This window comes from Heptranchias perlo, chromosome 21 (assembly GCF_035084215.1).
Source record: "Heptranchias perlo isolate sHepPer1 chromosome 21, sHepPer1.hap1, whole genome shotgun sequence".
Lineage (NCBI taxonomy): Eukaryota > Metazoa > Chordata > Chondrichthyes > Hexanchiformes > Hexanchidae > Heptranchias > Heptranchias perlo.
In genome coordinates, this window is record NC_090345.1 from 25,361,199 (window position 1) to 25,376,894 (window position 15,696).

General features: G+C 40.3%; 1 protein-coding gene across 1 annotated transcript in view; it reads left to right on the forward strand.

Annotated features, from left to right (window-relative positions):
* Positions 1-2: 2 nt before the first annotated feature.
* abraxas2 (abraxas 2, BRISC complex subunit) overlaps positions 3-15,696 on the forward strand; it is a 35,392-nt gene continuing 19,698 nt past the window's right edge. The window contains exons 1-3 of the mRNA XM_068002322.1: positions 3-154; positions 1,210-1,300; positions 10,741-10,777. Coding sequence (XP_067858423.1) covers positions 83-154; positions 1,210-1,300; positions 10,741-10,777 — 200 coding nt within the window. The 5' untranslated portion in view covers positions 3-82. The remainder of the gene's footprint in view (positions 155-1,209; positions 1,301-10,740; positions 10,778-15,696) is intronic.

Genomic DNA, 15,696 nt, shown 5'->3' on the forward strand with positions numbered 1-15,696 from the left:
AGTCGGGCGCATCCAGCGGTCTCTGCATGGAACGGAAGTGCCCGTGTCGCGGGGGTGTGTGGGTGGGAAGGCTGGAAAAAAAATGGCCGCCTCCGTCTCGGGCTACACTTTCAGTTCTTTAGTTTATCATCACGCCAACAGCCCCTCGGACCATGTAGGTACCAGCTGCCTCGCACCCGACCCGCTTTCCCGAGAGCGGAGCGCCGCGCTCGGATCCCGCCAGCTTGTTATCAGTGGGCGTTTCGGTCTGCGAAGAGGCCGAGTCTCCGGTTCCTGTCACCCGGACCCCTGGCCTCTCCTGGCGGGAGGGGTCCGGGTTTTATTCAACAATTTAAAACAAAAACTGGGAACCCCGCGCAAGTGAAGCGCCTCGCGTTTGTGACGAGCTCAGCCCGGGCGGCCGGACGGTCGGCGGCAGCAGCAGCCGCCCTGTCCCCGGGCAAGAGGCCACCGCGGAAATCGGTTGCAAACACATTGAATTGCAGACGGACTCGGCAGAGTGAGTCGACCGAGCAGGGACTCGGGAGTCCGGTTCGGGAGTCACTGCTTTGCAGCCTTGATGTGAATGGATCGGCCTGACTGGTTGCGCCCACTTTCTGTTCTATTTTCGGAAGGTTTTTTGTTGTTGTAAAAGCGAACTGCGTTGTTAAAATCTGTTTCTCCGAATGTTTTCTTTAACCAAAGTGAATAATGTTTTTAACGGAGACCGGGTGTAAAGTCCTTTATAGAACTTTTATGAAATGTTTTTGCTGTAACTTTTTTTAAAAATGGCCCAGGCCCAGTTTTCTTGATGTGCAGACCGTAGCTCCAAGAATTGTCTTTGCACATTTTGGTGTCCCTTTACACCAGTGTAGAATTTTGTCAGGCAGACAAATATCACTTGAGCCTCGGGTTTGTTTTTGTTGACCAATCTTGTATTAAAATGGTCACAACCAAATGGTACTTACCCATTTGTCGGAGATTGACTTGATGGTCTTCAGACAACTGAACTGAACTGCATTCACAGCTCTATTAGTGGAGTGGTTTTACTTGTATCCATTCAGTTTATCTGATGTAAAAGTTGGGATGAGCCAGTTAACTGTTAATTATACCGAAAGCACTTGATTTGTTTTTATTACTTCTGCTTATTTCTCTAATTCATTTATTGACTTTTTATTTTGCAGTTTTGTTTTTCCTTATTTTTCTATTTAACGGAGTTTTTCACTGCAGGAAGGATTTCTCTTGGGAGATGTAAAACAACTTGAGACTTTCAGTATTAGCGATTCACAAATCAGCAACACTGAGCTTGTGCAAGTAATAGGTAAGTCTGCTAATCTTGAATATGTTTGACTGTCAGGTGGGTGTGGGGGTTGGGGGGGCAAGGAGTTTGAAATAAGATTAGGTTCATACTGGAAGTTATGGACTTGTAGTGCATATTTTTGTTCTGTTGATTTTGGCATTACTGGTGTAAAATGTTTTTATGGAAGTGATCAGAATAATATAATCAGTGGGCTACTTCTAATTAAAAGGTAGGGAGTATTTCTATTTTAATTTCAAATTCGGTACAGGATTACTAAAAAGTTGCAATCTTAATTTCACCACTAATAATGATGCATTGTATTTAACTTTAAAAATTGAAAAGGGAGGAGGAATAGAGGATTAAAATATCAGATTATGTACAATTAAACAAATCTGGCTTTAATGTTTTAATTTCCCGTTGCAATGAAGCAATTCTTCTTTGTTTAGAATATACCGGAAGTAAGCTTGATGGTTAAGTTATCAATTTGGGAACAATTACATGGTGGCTGAGAAGTAAGATGTGCAATGTTTGTTCCTTATCATAAATAAACTGAATTCATCCAAGAAGTGTTGGAAAAAACCATGGATGCTGTGAGATATCACAGTGGGAATTAGGATGTGCTGATAAAAGGTGACATTGTTTGCAGTGCTTTTATTGTAAAGTGTTCATTTTATATTGATACAGTTGCATAAATCTAGAGTGATCTTTTGTGGTCTACAGTTTGGATAGTCCTGTTAAAATCTTATCATACATTATTCCAGGAATGTTGCATTTCTTTTGTTTATGTTTGATCTATAATAGTCATAGAATTAAAGTGATAGGTATAGTACAAAAACACACTGCTGTCAGTAGTGAAATACATTATGCTGTATATGTGAACTTGGGTTAATAGGCTTTTCCATGATTCTTTTGAAACTGGAACTAACATCTGCCATGTGACAGTGGAGCTTTCTTACCTCTAGTACAGGGATATCAAACTCATTTTATATAGGTCTGATCTGATATCCTCGCACTTTGGCATGGATCACATTGCACAAAAGTTATTTGGACACACTGGGGTTGAAATTGGTATGCGTTTCACCTGTTTCGGGTGTAAATCGGGCAGAATGTATAGCAATTTCTGGACATGAGGTCCTGTGCCAGCGGCATGGCTGCAAGCATATTGGTCATAGTTGTTTTTAGGTGTGCTTGGATCAATTTAAATATGCTAAGAAGGGTCCTGAGACTGCGTAGGATCGTTCTGCAAAATGTGTGGAAAACTAGGTGGTGCATACACCGTGCAAGCTCTGACTAGCTTTTCCAGGCCTTAGAGGGACTCTTGGAGGCCATTGAAGAAATGGTAGGGAAAGTTTTTTTTCCCACAATTCCCTCTCCAGTGTGGTCCAGTAGACTTTGATTAGTGAGGGGTGACAAATGTAACTTATGAGAACCATGTAACCAAAAAGTAATTCTAAATGCCTTTAAACAATTTCTGCAATTAATATTTTCAAGCATTGATTTAAAGGGAAGTATTATGTTTTGGAATTTTTGGACTGAGGATTTTGGAAAAGATTTGCATTTAATTGTTGAGTTTTGAAAGTAAAATTTATCCACACCAAAAGCACCAAGGTGAAAGGTGTTTAAAATACTAGGCATTGAAATTGTTTCCGCAAAGATCGAAAACAGTAAATAATTTGTTATCCAGTCTGTATAATTCTTAAATGCTGTACACCCATTGTGTTGGAAGTCCCAGGCCCATGACAGGTTTTGCCTAGCACAAGCTGTGCCTGTGACACTCAGATTAAAAATAGGGACAGAAATGCACACGGACAGGTTTCAAACAGAAAGTTGCTAGGGCAGGCATTCACCAGACTCAAAGGGTTAGAATGCAGGACAGTATTTTAGAAGTTATTTTAAGTCAAGCAAAATGACCCGCTCATATGGGGAAGCATTTTTATTATTTTGTATTATGCAATGGTAAATTGTACTAATTCAATTAAGTGAGACTGTAAAGTAAAACACAATGTTTTTTCCTGGCCTTGTCTTATCCAGTTTTCTTGGTCAGCCTATGATAAAATTGGAGAGTTACACACACAAAAGATGCAAAAATTCAGTTCAGAGCATAAGTAAGGTCCTATTGTTACACTCTTAGGTTACTGTTGTATAGTTAGATATTGGCAGTACCTAAAAGCAAGGTGGTGGGACCGCTAATGGGAATTACCAGCCCCATTATACCCGAGAGAATATCTAAGGCAAGACCCAAATTTGTAATGGGCAGCTTGGTTCCAAGATGCCCTTTACAGTAAGTTTGAGAAATGTACTGAAAACTTTAATAGTGAACTACTGTTAGTAGAGGTTGAATCATTGTAACAAATTAGCACAGATGGCTTTGATCATATTGAATAGAAAAAAAACTGCTGTAGGTTTGACATCACTAGTACATTTGTCAAGACTGCACAACAAAGTTGAGAATTATTGTGATGGCCAATTTTATAGGTGCAAACAAAAGACAAAGTTTACATGCGCAGCACAGCGCTGATCTTTATGGATGTTACTTTGCAAGATCACGTCCTTGGGATGTCCCAAAGTGCTTTACAACAAAATAATTACTTTTGAAATGTAGTCACTGTTGTTTTGCAGGCAAGCTCTGTATCCAGTTTGCACATTGCAAGGTTCCACAAACAGCAATGAGATAAATGACTAGATAACCTGTTTTGGTGATGTTAGTTGAGGGATAAATGTTGTCTAGGTCGTTGGGGCACTCCCTTGCCATTCATCCGATCTTTTACATCCACCTGAGCAGGAAGTCGGGACCTCGGTTTAAATGTCTTTCGTGTCCTTATAAAACAGTGCCCCATCCAAGTTACTGTGAGCAACACACACAAAGGGGAATCTGCCTGTGCACTGAAGGATGTAAAATTCAGAGTCTTTCATTACTCCCAGGAGTTTGGTGTAACTATATATAGCATATACATTTGTAAACTGTTGCACAAACATGTGGAAAGAATTATGTGGACTCCTCAGCATTTGGCATTGGCCCATGAAAGACTTGAAGTATTCATAATGTTAAGTGGAGGAATTAGGGAATGCAGCTAAAATTTATAAAGGCTGCCTGTTTCACCTGTGACATGGAAAATGAATTCATTTTTTATGTTTGTTCTGTAAGAAAATTATTTTCTTCTAGAAGATTAATGTTTTGCATCCATAGTGCATCAATATTCAAAACTAATTGCCCAGAGAATTGCAAAAATTATAATACTGCAGCACTCAGCATTATGGTCCAAAGATGCATTAAAATTTGTAAACAATTTTACAACACCAAGTTATAGTCCAGCAATTTTATTTTAAATTCACAAGCTTTCAGAGACTTCCTCCTTCCTCAGGTAAATGTTCAGGATCTCCTTGAAGCCTACGCATTTATACATATAGAACAATACATGGTGTTTACAGACTGCCCCTGCAACTGCCCGTTGCCAAGGCAATCACCGTGTTCAGACAGAGAGGTGTCACCTGCAGAACCCCCGAATACACATTCAACAAAAAAACAAACAGGGAAAAAAAACAGAGAAGAAAAACAGAGAGAGGCAGAAACATCCGGAAGGCAGAGAGAGCCAGCAAATGACCCATTATATTAAAAACAGATAACATTTGTTCGCTGGTGGGGTAACGTGTAGCGTGACATGAACCCAAGATCCCGGTTGAGGCCGTCCTCATGGGTGCGGAACTTGGCTATCAATTTCTGCTCGACGATTTTGCGTTGTCGTGTGTCTCGAAGGCCGCCTTGGAGTACGCTTACCCGAAGGTCGGTGGATGAATGTCCATGACTGCTGAAGTGTTCCCCGACTGGGAGGGAACCCTCCTGTTTGGCGATTGTTGCGCGTCCCAGTCGGGGAACACTTCAGCAGTCATGGACATTCATCCACCGACCTTCGGGTAAGTGTTCTCCAAGGCGGCCTTCGAGACACACGACAACGCAAAATCGTCGAGCAGAAATTGATAGCCAAGTTCCGCACCCATGAGGACGGCCTCAACCGGGATCTTGGGTTCATGTCACGCTACACGTTACCCCACCAGCGAACAAATGTTATCTGTTTTTAATATAATGGGTCATTTGCTGGCTCTCTCTGCCTTCCGGATGTTTCTGCCTCTCTCTGTTTTTCTCTTTTTTTTCCCTGTTTGTTTTTTTGTTGAATGTGTATTCGGGGGTTCTGCAGGTGACACCTCTCTGTCTGAACACGGTGATTGCCTTGGCAACGGGCAGTTGCAGGGGCAGTCTGTAAACACCATGTATTGTTCTATATGTATAAATGCGTAGGCTTCAAGGAGATCCTGAACATTTACCTGAGGAAGGAGGAAGTCTCCGAAAGCTTGTGAATTTAAAATAAAATTGCTGGACTATAACTTGGTGTTGTAAAATTGTTTACAATTGTCAACCCCAGTCCATCACCGGCATCTCCACAGCATTAAAATTTGTTATGTATAAATGTGCATGTTATAGAAGAGAATAGCCACACTTGCTCAGACAATACTCTGTCCCTTCAGATCCCTAGTGTTGCAATCTTATGTTGTGTGTCTTTGCTGAGTCCTGAATTCTCCTGCCTTACTTTACTGCTTCTATGTAACTGTTAAAATCAATGAAGATGGCAGACAAAAGGGTGGGGGGATGTAAGACTGAAGGAAAATGGAGAGACAGAATGGGGCCTTTGTCTTCAAATCTTTCTGTGGCCTTGAAGGAATTTAAATTTACTACATTGGAAGCATGGAGTCACTGTAGGCTATCAAAAATTGGGAATTGGCAAGTGAGACAGGATATGGGCAGCAGTTTGTGGAGGATGAGACAAGAAAGGAGGGCATTGGAATAATCCTATCTAGAGGTTTCAAAAGCATGGATAAGGATAATATAACTAAATGCAACCTTATACAAAGATCCAATGGTGATTGGCCGTAAGTTCCTTTTGATATCCGATATTGTTGGTTCCAACTAGCAGAATTCCTAATAAATTTCTTCAATTTAATTAAATTGAGTCTGCTTTGGATATTCTTTTGGCTTCAGTAGTGCTAGTCAGTCCCATAAGCAATCTCTGCATTTGCATTCAGGAATGTGCCTGTACTGCTCATTAGCTAATCAACAATAGTAAACTGGGGCGTAACAATAGTACTTCCTTGTCATCTGAACTGGATATTGTGTCTTTCACACGTGCCTTCACATGCACTTCTCCAATCTTTCAGTAGATGGACTGCAAACACTTCAGTGAGATGAGGCCAAATACAAATTGATAAACTGCTTTACTTTAGACAAGCGGATGTACAGTAACAGTTATAATTAAAATTCAGTTAACTTCAAACTGTTCCTTGTGAATAAAAAAAAACGACACCACACTATTCTACGTTAATGGGTAACTTAACTTTTTCCTGGCCAGCCTTCTGGTTCTCATTGGCCCTAAACTTAAGATGAGTGAATTTTCTCATGATGCTGAGCTTCCTTAGCAGACTAAACTGGACTGACTGACTTCATGGGGGTGATTTTAAACCCCAAGAATGGGTGGATTGGGGGTGGGTGGCAGTTGAAAATAGTTGGGTTTTTTTGGTCGCAACCGCAAAATTTTCGGACTTTGCATTCCCAGTGGGAAGCCTGTACTTTTACGCATTGACGTTAAACCCGGAAATAAAGCCGGGTTGCGGTTGTGACCCAAAAAACAACTATTTTCAACTCCCACCTGCCACCAACCTACCCGTTCTTGGGGTTTAAAATCACCCCCCACGTGTCCTATTGTCTTTTTTCTAGGCTGCCCCTCCCAACTGCTTCCCCATTCAGGAATTTGCCAGTAGGCCTGTCAACCAAACCAGCTGTCTGCTTTCCAAGAGTATATTCTCAGCAGCAACCCCATGCTGTGCTCAAATGAATGTCATCTCAGTGACAAAAGCTATGGATGTTCACTGGGATACCTACACTAACTCCCAAAATACCCTGGTTCAGATGCTTCATCTGGATCCTAATCTACATTTCCCAGTTCTGCTGTTCATGAATTGAATTCATTAAGATGTACATTTAATTTAATATTTTTAATGCACCAAAATCCTCCTGTGTTGGCATAATCGAAAATCCTGAAACTTGACAAGTAACAAAAAATGTAGAATTTGCAAAACCTTGATTCAAAAGTCCGAAGAGTGCCCTGTTTGCAGAACTGGGTCAATGCTGATTTCTAAACCAGCCAGTTCCCTTTCCTCCAAGTGAAGAATTTAGCATTTTAATGCTCTACGGCTTGTAAGATTTTAAGACATCAGTGACTAGTAGTAAATTAGCTTAAGTCTATTGGGAGACTGAACAGAAATAACTGTTTCTAAAGACTAATATAATACAGTAATATGGGACAGTGCCAATTTTTAATTGCCCTTAAATAGTTTATTGAACCATATCAGTTTAGAACTTGGTGTTTGTTTAAAGCATAATTAACATTGGCACCTTTCATTAATGAAGGAGTCTGAAGATATAAATTTGTTTTGTACAACATTAGTAATTAAAAAAATTAGATTTAAAATGTTTTAAGAGATTTATCTGTTAAAGGTGTTTCACCAATTACTATATTATTTCATTTACCTTTTATTGGTATGGTTTTTAAAGTCGGCATCTAATTTTGGATTTTGTGGGGTTTTTTTCTCCTCTCTCCCCCTCACCCGCACCATGACTTCTCCACCTCAGCAATGACACATAACTTGGTCACTAGGGTGATGCATATGAGTAGCCCAAAGGGACTTCTCCTTTTCCATACTTGTAGGTAGTTATTCTCTGAGTAAACACCTCACTTTCTGCCAATTCTCTGGCCCAAAGGGCACAGCTAATATCTGGAAAGTACCTGATAAACTGCAGGAGTAGCTTCTGCCCTACCACCTATAGAATATAACATTAGTAATTCAGACTTAAGTCAAATAGATGAATCCTATAATTCATTCTTTTGCAATGTGTTGGGATAGATACTATCCAAAAATGGCACAAGGTAAACTGCTGTGATTACAGTTACATTTTCTGACCTGATTAATGGTTTGTTTTTGCAGTCGCTGCAACTGGTAGCAATGACATAACTTGTTTTAACAAAGGGTGCTATCTCCATGGCAGCCAATACTTTGATCAGTGTTAAATTAATATTTTTGTTGGCAGTTTATTCTGTCCTTTTTTTAAAAAAAAAACTTAAGTGAAAACATTCTGTTGAAGCAGCTCATTTACAGAGGGATTTCTTGCCGTTCTTTATTTAACTTGATATTGTATGCCTCCATGCTCCAATTCTAATTTGTGGAACATACCATGGCTCTGCTCTGTGCATCCTGAGCGACCTGAAAATAAACCGATGATAAAATGGGTGAATATTTTCTCCCTCTTTGTTGCCAATACTACTGCTTGGAGATCTTTTGTTTCCTTCTGTGTATTTGGTGATGTAATTTGTGCAGCACTAAAACAATTTAACCAAGGGAGTGTGCAAATTCCTGCAGAAATAATTTTCTCATGTGATGTTGTGAAGGGACTATTTCACTAAAGGTGCAAACAACTAAGTTGTGCAATCGGGTGAGTGCCTCCACAGGATTAACAAAATTGACATTGACCTGTGTTTGTTTAAAATGGAGAATAATTGATCTATTAGGAGATACTTGAAGGCCGTAATCTCGGAGATTCTAACGTAAACCATAGGAGTGGGTCTGGTGGTTATTCACTGGCTTGAAACTTCACAGGATTGATGTAGGATGATGTCCACGCTGAAGGTTTAAGAATTGTGACCTAGTCACTGCAAGTTAATTAAGTAATAACAGTTCATCAATGGGAAATGAAGACTATTGTTATATAAACTTGATAAGTCATAATATATATTATGATAATCAAGTTCTGCCATCCTATAAACTGCAACTATACAGCTTTAGTGGTTTAAAATGTTAGCATATCCCTAAAGTTGAATTGTTGCCCGGAGCTCAATAGTTTTTTAACTTGTTTTGCTGTGGCTTTGGTTGGGGAGGTTGATTAAAACAGTGACAAAGGAATCAAAGGTATCTGGTGTGTTATAATGTAATGGATTTTATCTAGGCAGTCGACTGGGAATTTTTTTTTTTATTATTCGTTCACGGGATGTGGGCGTCGCTGGCAAGGCCGGCATTTATTGCCCATCCCTAATTGCCCTCGAGAAGGTGGTGGTGTGGTTTGCTAGGCCATTTCAGAGGGCAATTAAGAATCAACCACATTGCTGTGGGTCTGGAGTCACATATAGGCCAGACCGGGTAAGGGTGGCAGGCTTCCTTCCCTAAAGGATATTAGTGAACCAGATGGGTTTTTACGACAATCCGGTAGTTTCATGACCATCATTACTGATACTAGTATTTTAATTCCAGATTTTTATTTAATTAATTGAATTTTAAATTCGCCAGCTGCCGTGGCGGGATTTGAACTCATGACTCTGGATTTTAGTCCAGGCCTCTGGATTACTAGCCCAGTAACATAACCACTATGCTACCGTACCCTAGAGAAGTGACAGCAACTGAGAACAAACTTGAGAGAAGGGAAAGTAGATTAGAAAATCTTGTAATATGCAGTATGGTTAAATTAAATATGCCATAAACAAATCTTTCATATAACTCCTGTTGATGAGCCCAAAGAGGAACTTCTGTGACTTGATAAAGCATAACCAGATAATTATCTGAATTTGGCTGTTTGCTAAATCTGGAATTGTGTAAACTGCCAACTTGTCAGTTTTTACTCTGTTCCCAAGTTGATTTTTATGGCAGTATATAGCTCATTTGTCAGCAGTTATTTTCATTTTGTATTTTTTTATCCCCTTCCTATTCTTGTCATGGCAGCAACTGATGCTGCAGTATGGTTCCATGTGGAATGCACTTAAATAGTTGGAGATAATTTTGAACTGTGACTAAAATAAGCATGCAGATGTTGATGACCTTTAACCTAGCATGGAAACCATCCTGAAATATAAATGGGATAGTTTCCACCGCAGCCGGAGTTTCTGCAGGTATTGCTAAGCTGCTACTTCCTGAAGTAATTCGGCAATATAAATACAGAAGTAGCTAATGTAAGGTAAATAATATTTCTGCAGGAATCTTTCCAGAAATGGGTGATTTCTGCAGCTTTTCTATGGCTTGGACTAATTTTTTTTTAAACTAAGCTAATTTTCATTATTGCTAAAGTTGGGAACCCTGGAAGATTGCAGTACCCAAATTATGTACTGTGCTTAACAATTTATACATACAGAAGCCAGCCAGCAGTAAGAACATATAGCATGTCAAAATTGCAAATGTGTAGCTCTTGCTAATGGATAATGATACACATCCGTAGTGTCTGGTGCTTATTCTGTTTTTATTGCAGGAGATCCTCAGTCTGCAGTATGATTTGCACATTAACTATTTTAAAGTTTTTTAAAGACACTAAAAATGTTGTTCTGCAGTACAGTTTAGATTTAGTATTAAAATGTGTACGTTCTGTTTCATTACAGAAATCCACAACCACGAGCCTGGTTACCAGCTCTTTAGGTAAGCCATTATATTCTGTTTGATTACTAATTTTTGGAACTATTTTGATAACCACAGAGATTACTTACAAATAGTTGCGGTTTCAAATGTCAAAGTTGCTTGTCATTCAAATCTGGCAGTTGAATTTGTGGTTGCCTCTCAACTTGATTACTGGTTGGAGTGCTTTGTAATGGAGTGTGTTGGGGAGAAAGGGTAACTTTCATGTGCTGAGCTGAAGATTTTTTTTCTTCTTCTCTGCTGCCGACACTTGCTTCTTGCCAAAGTATGGTTTCATTGGTGCTATTTCAGTGTTCCTCCAAGTGTGAGCCTAGACACAGTGTTGCAGGCCATGTAATTGCAGAGGTTGGAGATGGCAGCCAAGAGCATCACAGCTGAACCTGCTCCTATCCTCACTTCACTCCACATGCACTCTAGGTCCAGCAAACAGAATTAGAAGTCCAACTGATTTTAACTGTCCACATTGGCTCAGTGGTAGCACTCTTGCCTATAAGTCAGGCCGTGGGTTCAAACCCCACTCCAGAGACTTAAGCACATAATCTAGGCTGACACTTCAGTGCAGTACTGGGGGAGTGCTGTACTGTCAGAGATGCCATCTTTCGGATGAGATGTTAAACCGAGGCTCCATCTGCCTTCTCGGGTGGTTGTAAAAGGTCCCATATGACTATTCGAAGAAGAGCAGTGGAGTTCTCCTGATGTCCTGGTCAACATTTATCCCTCAACCAACATCATTTTTATATTTAAAAAAAACAGTTTATATAGTCATTTATCTCATTGCTGTTTGTGGGACCTTGTGCGCAAATTGACTGGTTTGTTTTCCTACAGCAGTGACTGCACTTCAAAAGTACTTCAATGGCTGAGGCACTTTGGGATGACCTGTGGTCATGAACTGCTTATATATTTCATATGATTTCAGGGTTTTCATTTCATTTGTTTTTTTACTGATAGGCCTATTGATGTCGCTGGAAAAGCTTTTCTCCTTTGAAATGCTATTCATAAAAGTAAGCTGAGATATTGGGCAAAATGCTGAGCTTGCTCCCAATGAATGATGAGGTTGGATGTTCCTGCTTTGATAAATGCAGTGATATCTCACCTAGATCTTTGTACCATAAGCATGAAGTGAGCTTTCATATTCACATACAGATATTCTGTTCTACCTCTTTTTCACCGCCACCCTTGATTCCATGACTATCATTACTGTCCAACTGCCTGCTCAACATCGTCACAGGTGAACTGGACTGTTCTGCAGCTTAATATTAGTGAGACTAAAACCATTAGAAACTCCAGGTTAGCCCCTGATTGCATCCCTCTTGAATGCCTGCTCAAACTCAGTCTGATGATGCATAACCTCACGGTCCAATCCATCCAGAATTCTACCACCTGTATCCTATCCAACATAAAGTCCCATTCGCCTCCCACCCCTACCTTGCCAACATCAATTGGCTTCCATCTCTCAGTGCATAGATTTCAAGATCATCATCCTCAAATCCCTCCCTTGCTCCTCCCTTCTTTTGCAACCTCCTCCAACCCAACATTCCTGCTGGTATCCTCTGTTGTTTCAGATTTGATCTACTGCATGTTCCCCCTCCCTTTGCTCAACCATAAGTAGTGTTCAGTTAAATTAGCCTCATATTTGACCCCCCCCCCCCCCCCACAAAAACCGTTGTCTTCATTTCCCCCCCATTCAAAACCTAGGTCTTTGACCTCCTCCCCTAATCTCTCTCCTGCTTGGGTCCAATCTGTGGAATGCCTTGGAACTTTTTGCTATGTTAGGGATACTATATAAATGCACGGATTTATTGAGGATGACGATGTTGAAATCTATGCACTGAGATGGGAGCCAATTGATGTTGGCAAGGTAGGGGTGGGAGGCGAATGGGATTTTATGTTGGATAGGATATAGGTGGTAGAAATCTGGATGGATGGATTGGACCGTAAGATTTTGAGACTGACCAGGACAGGTGATAGATGAGTGGGACTTTGTGCAGGGTGGAATGCAAGCAGCAGAGTTCTGGATAAGTAGATGTTTATATAGTGTGAACTTCAGGAAGCTGAAGAAGAGGGCATTGGAATAATAGCATCTGGTGGTGACAAAGGCATAAGTAAGGGTTTCAGTGGCAGTGGAAATGAGATCGGGCTGGAGTTGGGTTATATTAGAAAGGTGGAAATAGGGCATATTGATGATGGATTGGATATGGGATGTAAAGCTCAACTTATGAACGAGCAAGACACCGATTTGCATACGGCTGAGCTGGAGCCAGCATCCACGATGTGGAATTGGATTGGCCTAGTGCACTTCATTTCTGGTAGAGGCTGAACAGGATGGCTTCTGTCTTGTCTGCGTTGAGCTCCCAGGAACTTATGGCTCATCCATAACTTGATGTTGGGCAGGTACTCAACAGTGCACTGACAGTCATGGAATCAAAGGCAGTAGCAGAGAGATAAAGATAGCTATCATCGGCATATGAGGGGCAGCTGATAAATTAGGAATTGGCAGGGTGATGTGATGGTGGGTGTGAGGATTAAATCCTGCAGCACATTAGAGCTACCAATGAAGGCACAAGAAAAGAAACTATTGTGAGTGGTGTGCAGGCTTTGTTGAGACTGGCAGGACAGAAACAATTTATAAATCCCTCTGTGACCTCATTACCACTGCAACCTCTTCCAGTCCTATTTCCCTGCTTGGATCCTCTGTGCTTCCAATTCCGATTTCCACTCCTCCTTCTCTGTTCTACAATCAGTGGCAGAGGTTTCAGCCATCTTGCCCCACATTTTGGGATATTCTCTCTAAACCCCTTGCCCTGTTATGCCTTCCCTACTTTCAAAAGTCTCTTTAGAACCTACCTCCTTGATCATGCTTTTGGCCAAGTCCTGTAATTCTTTGCAGCCATTTTATCCTGGAACCTGAACTTTACTAGCCTCTAATTATCCTGACATTTTCAAGCACCTACAATTACCTGGATTTCCACAGTCTGTAATTGATCAGTTGCCTTAAAGGGACAAATGGGGTTAGCAGCTAATCATTGTAACCATGCTACAGATCCCAGACTACCTATGAGCAATGCAGTATGAGATTGTTAGTCAAATAAATCTCTCCCTGCAGAATTTAAGCATACTGCTTGGGGAAGGGAAAGAATTTAGAAATGAACATGGAGAGTTAGAGTCTGACCAAAAGGGAGAAGCCTATCAAAACTTGGTTTTAGATATCTGGAATTCAATATACATTTGAATGCACTAGTCCTAAAATTGAACTTTAAAAAAAAACTACATATTAGCTCAGCAGAAAATATTATCTTGGCTGAGAAAGATCATTATATTTTGAAGTGTTCGATACAGTGTACATCAAAGAAAATGTCTTGAGCTACAAGACAGCGTTGCAATGAAGGAGTTCAGATGTAATAAACGAATGAAACTGCTGTAGATAATAAAATGCTGTGGGCCCTGGTTAGCTGCTAGGTTGTAAAAACATGATGCATGGCTGGTTTCATCTTATTCTGTTATCATAGAATCATACAACACAGAAGGAGGCCGTTTGGCCCATCGTGCCGGAGGCGGCTATTTGAAAGAGCTATCCAATTAGTCCCACTTCCCTGCTCTTTTCCCCATAACCCTGCAAATATTTCCCCTTCAAGTGTTATGATACGAGCATACACTTAATGTGGGTAGGTGAAATGAATAAGTATTTGAATTACAGTTGTTTAACAGTACTTCTGTCCTTTGCATCTTCAGAGACTCCAAGGAGGTTCTGTTTTTTTTTAAAACTAACTTAATGTTGGTTTGTGTATCTGGAGAAAAGTTAGGGAAGAACCCCGACCATGTGAGGTAATCGTCTAGCAAATACACTAAATTGAAAAATGCAGTTCTGTGGCCGATCAAAAAATGCAACTCTCCTCCTACTCTGAAGAGTTTCCCTTCCACATCCTTAGTTGCTGTTGCAATGTTCATTTTTGAAGCAGTGTAAATGGACGCCATGGAATTGTATTGTCTGTTTGCATTGCTTGGTTTGAAATTATAGGCCCTGGGGTCCCAAATTTGTTCAGTCTTACAGTTTGGAAATAATTTTACTTGGATATCAGATAAAAGTTCTGTTTAGCCTTTTCAAGCTATTCTTTCTGGTCAATCAAATATTGAATTTTATAATGTGTGTTATTTAGTCAGTATTGTCAGTTGCAGATATAATGCAGTAGATGTAGAATGCAAAGACACTACCTCCAGGTAGTCTCACTGCACAGCCATATAAAATTATTCATGCTGTATTATGTTTAGCTTCTGTAGTGCAGCACCAGTGTTGTTGCACATAAACTAATTATGTGACTAACATTAAACTCTGGCTTAATGCTGGATGTTTAAATCTAATACTTCGATATTCATACAGCTGCTGTTTGCATTAGGTTTTAACTTTGACTTTCTCATGTCAATAACTGAAAATACAGTGCCCATCGTTTTATAGCGAGCACGTTGGTGTTTCTGCCACTAACTATCGATCTCAGTCTTGAAAGCTCCAATTGTCCCAGCATCGACAGCCTCTTGGGGGAGAGAATTCCAGATTTCTAGAATATCACGCATATGTTTATTCTGAATAATATGTAAAATATTGTGAAATATTTAAGGGGTGGAGCTAGAAAGAAGCACTCAATGTCATGTTTTCTTGTTGTGGAGATGCCGGTGATGGACTGGGGTTGACAATTGTAAACAATTTTACAACACCAAGTTATAGTCCAGCAATTTTATTTTAAATTCACAAGCTTTCGGAGATTTTCTCCTTCCTCAGGCAAATGTTTCAAGAGCTCCTTGAAGCCTACGCATTTATACATATTGAACAATACATGGTGTTTACAGACTGCCCCTGCAACTGCCCGTTGCCAAGGCAATCACCGTGTTCAGACAGAGAGGTGTCATCTGCAGAACCCCCGAATACACAT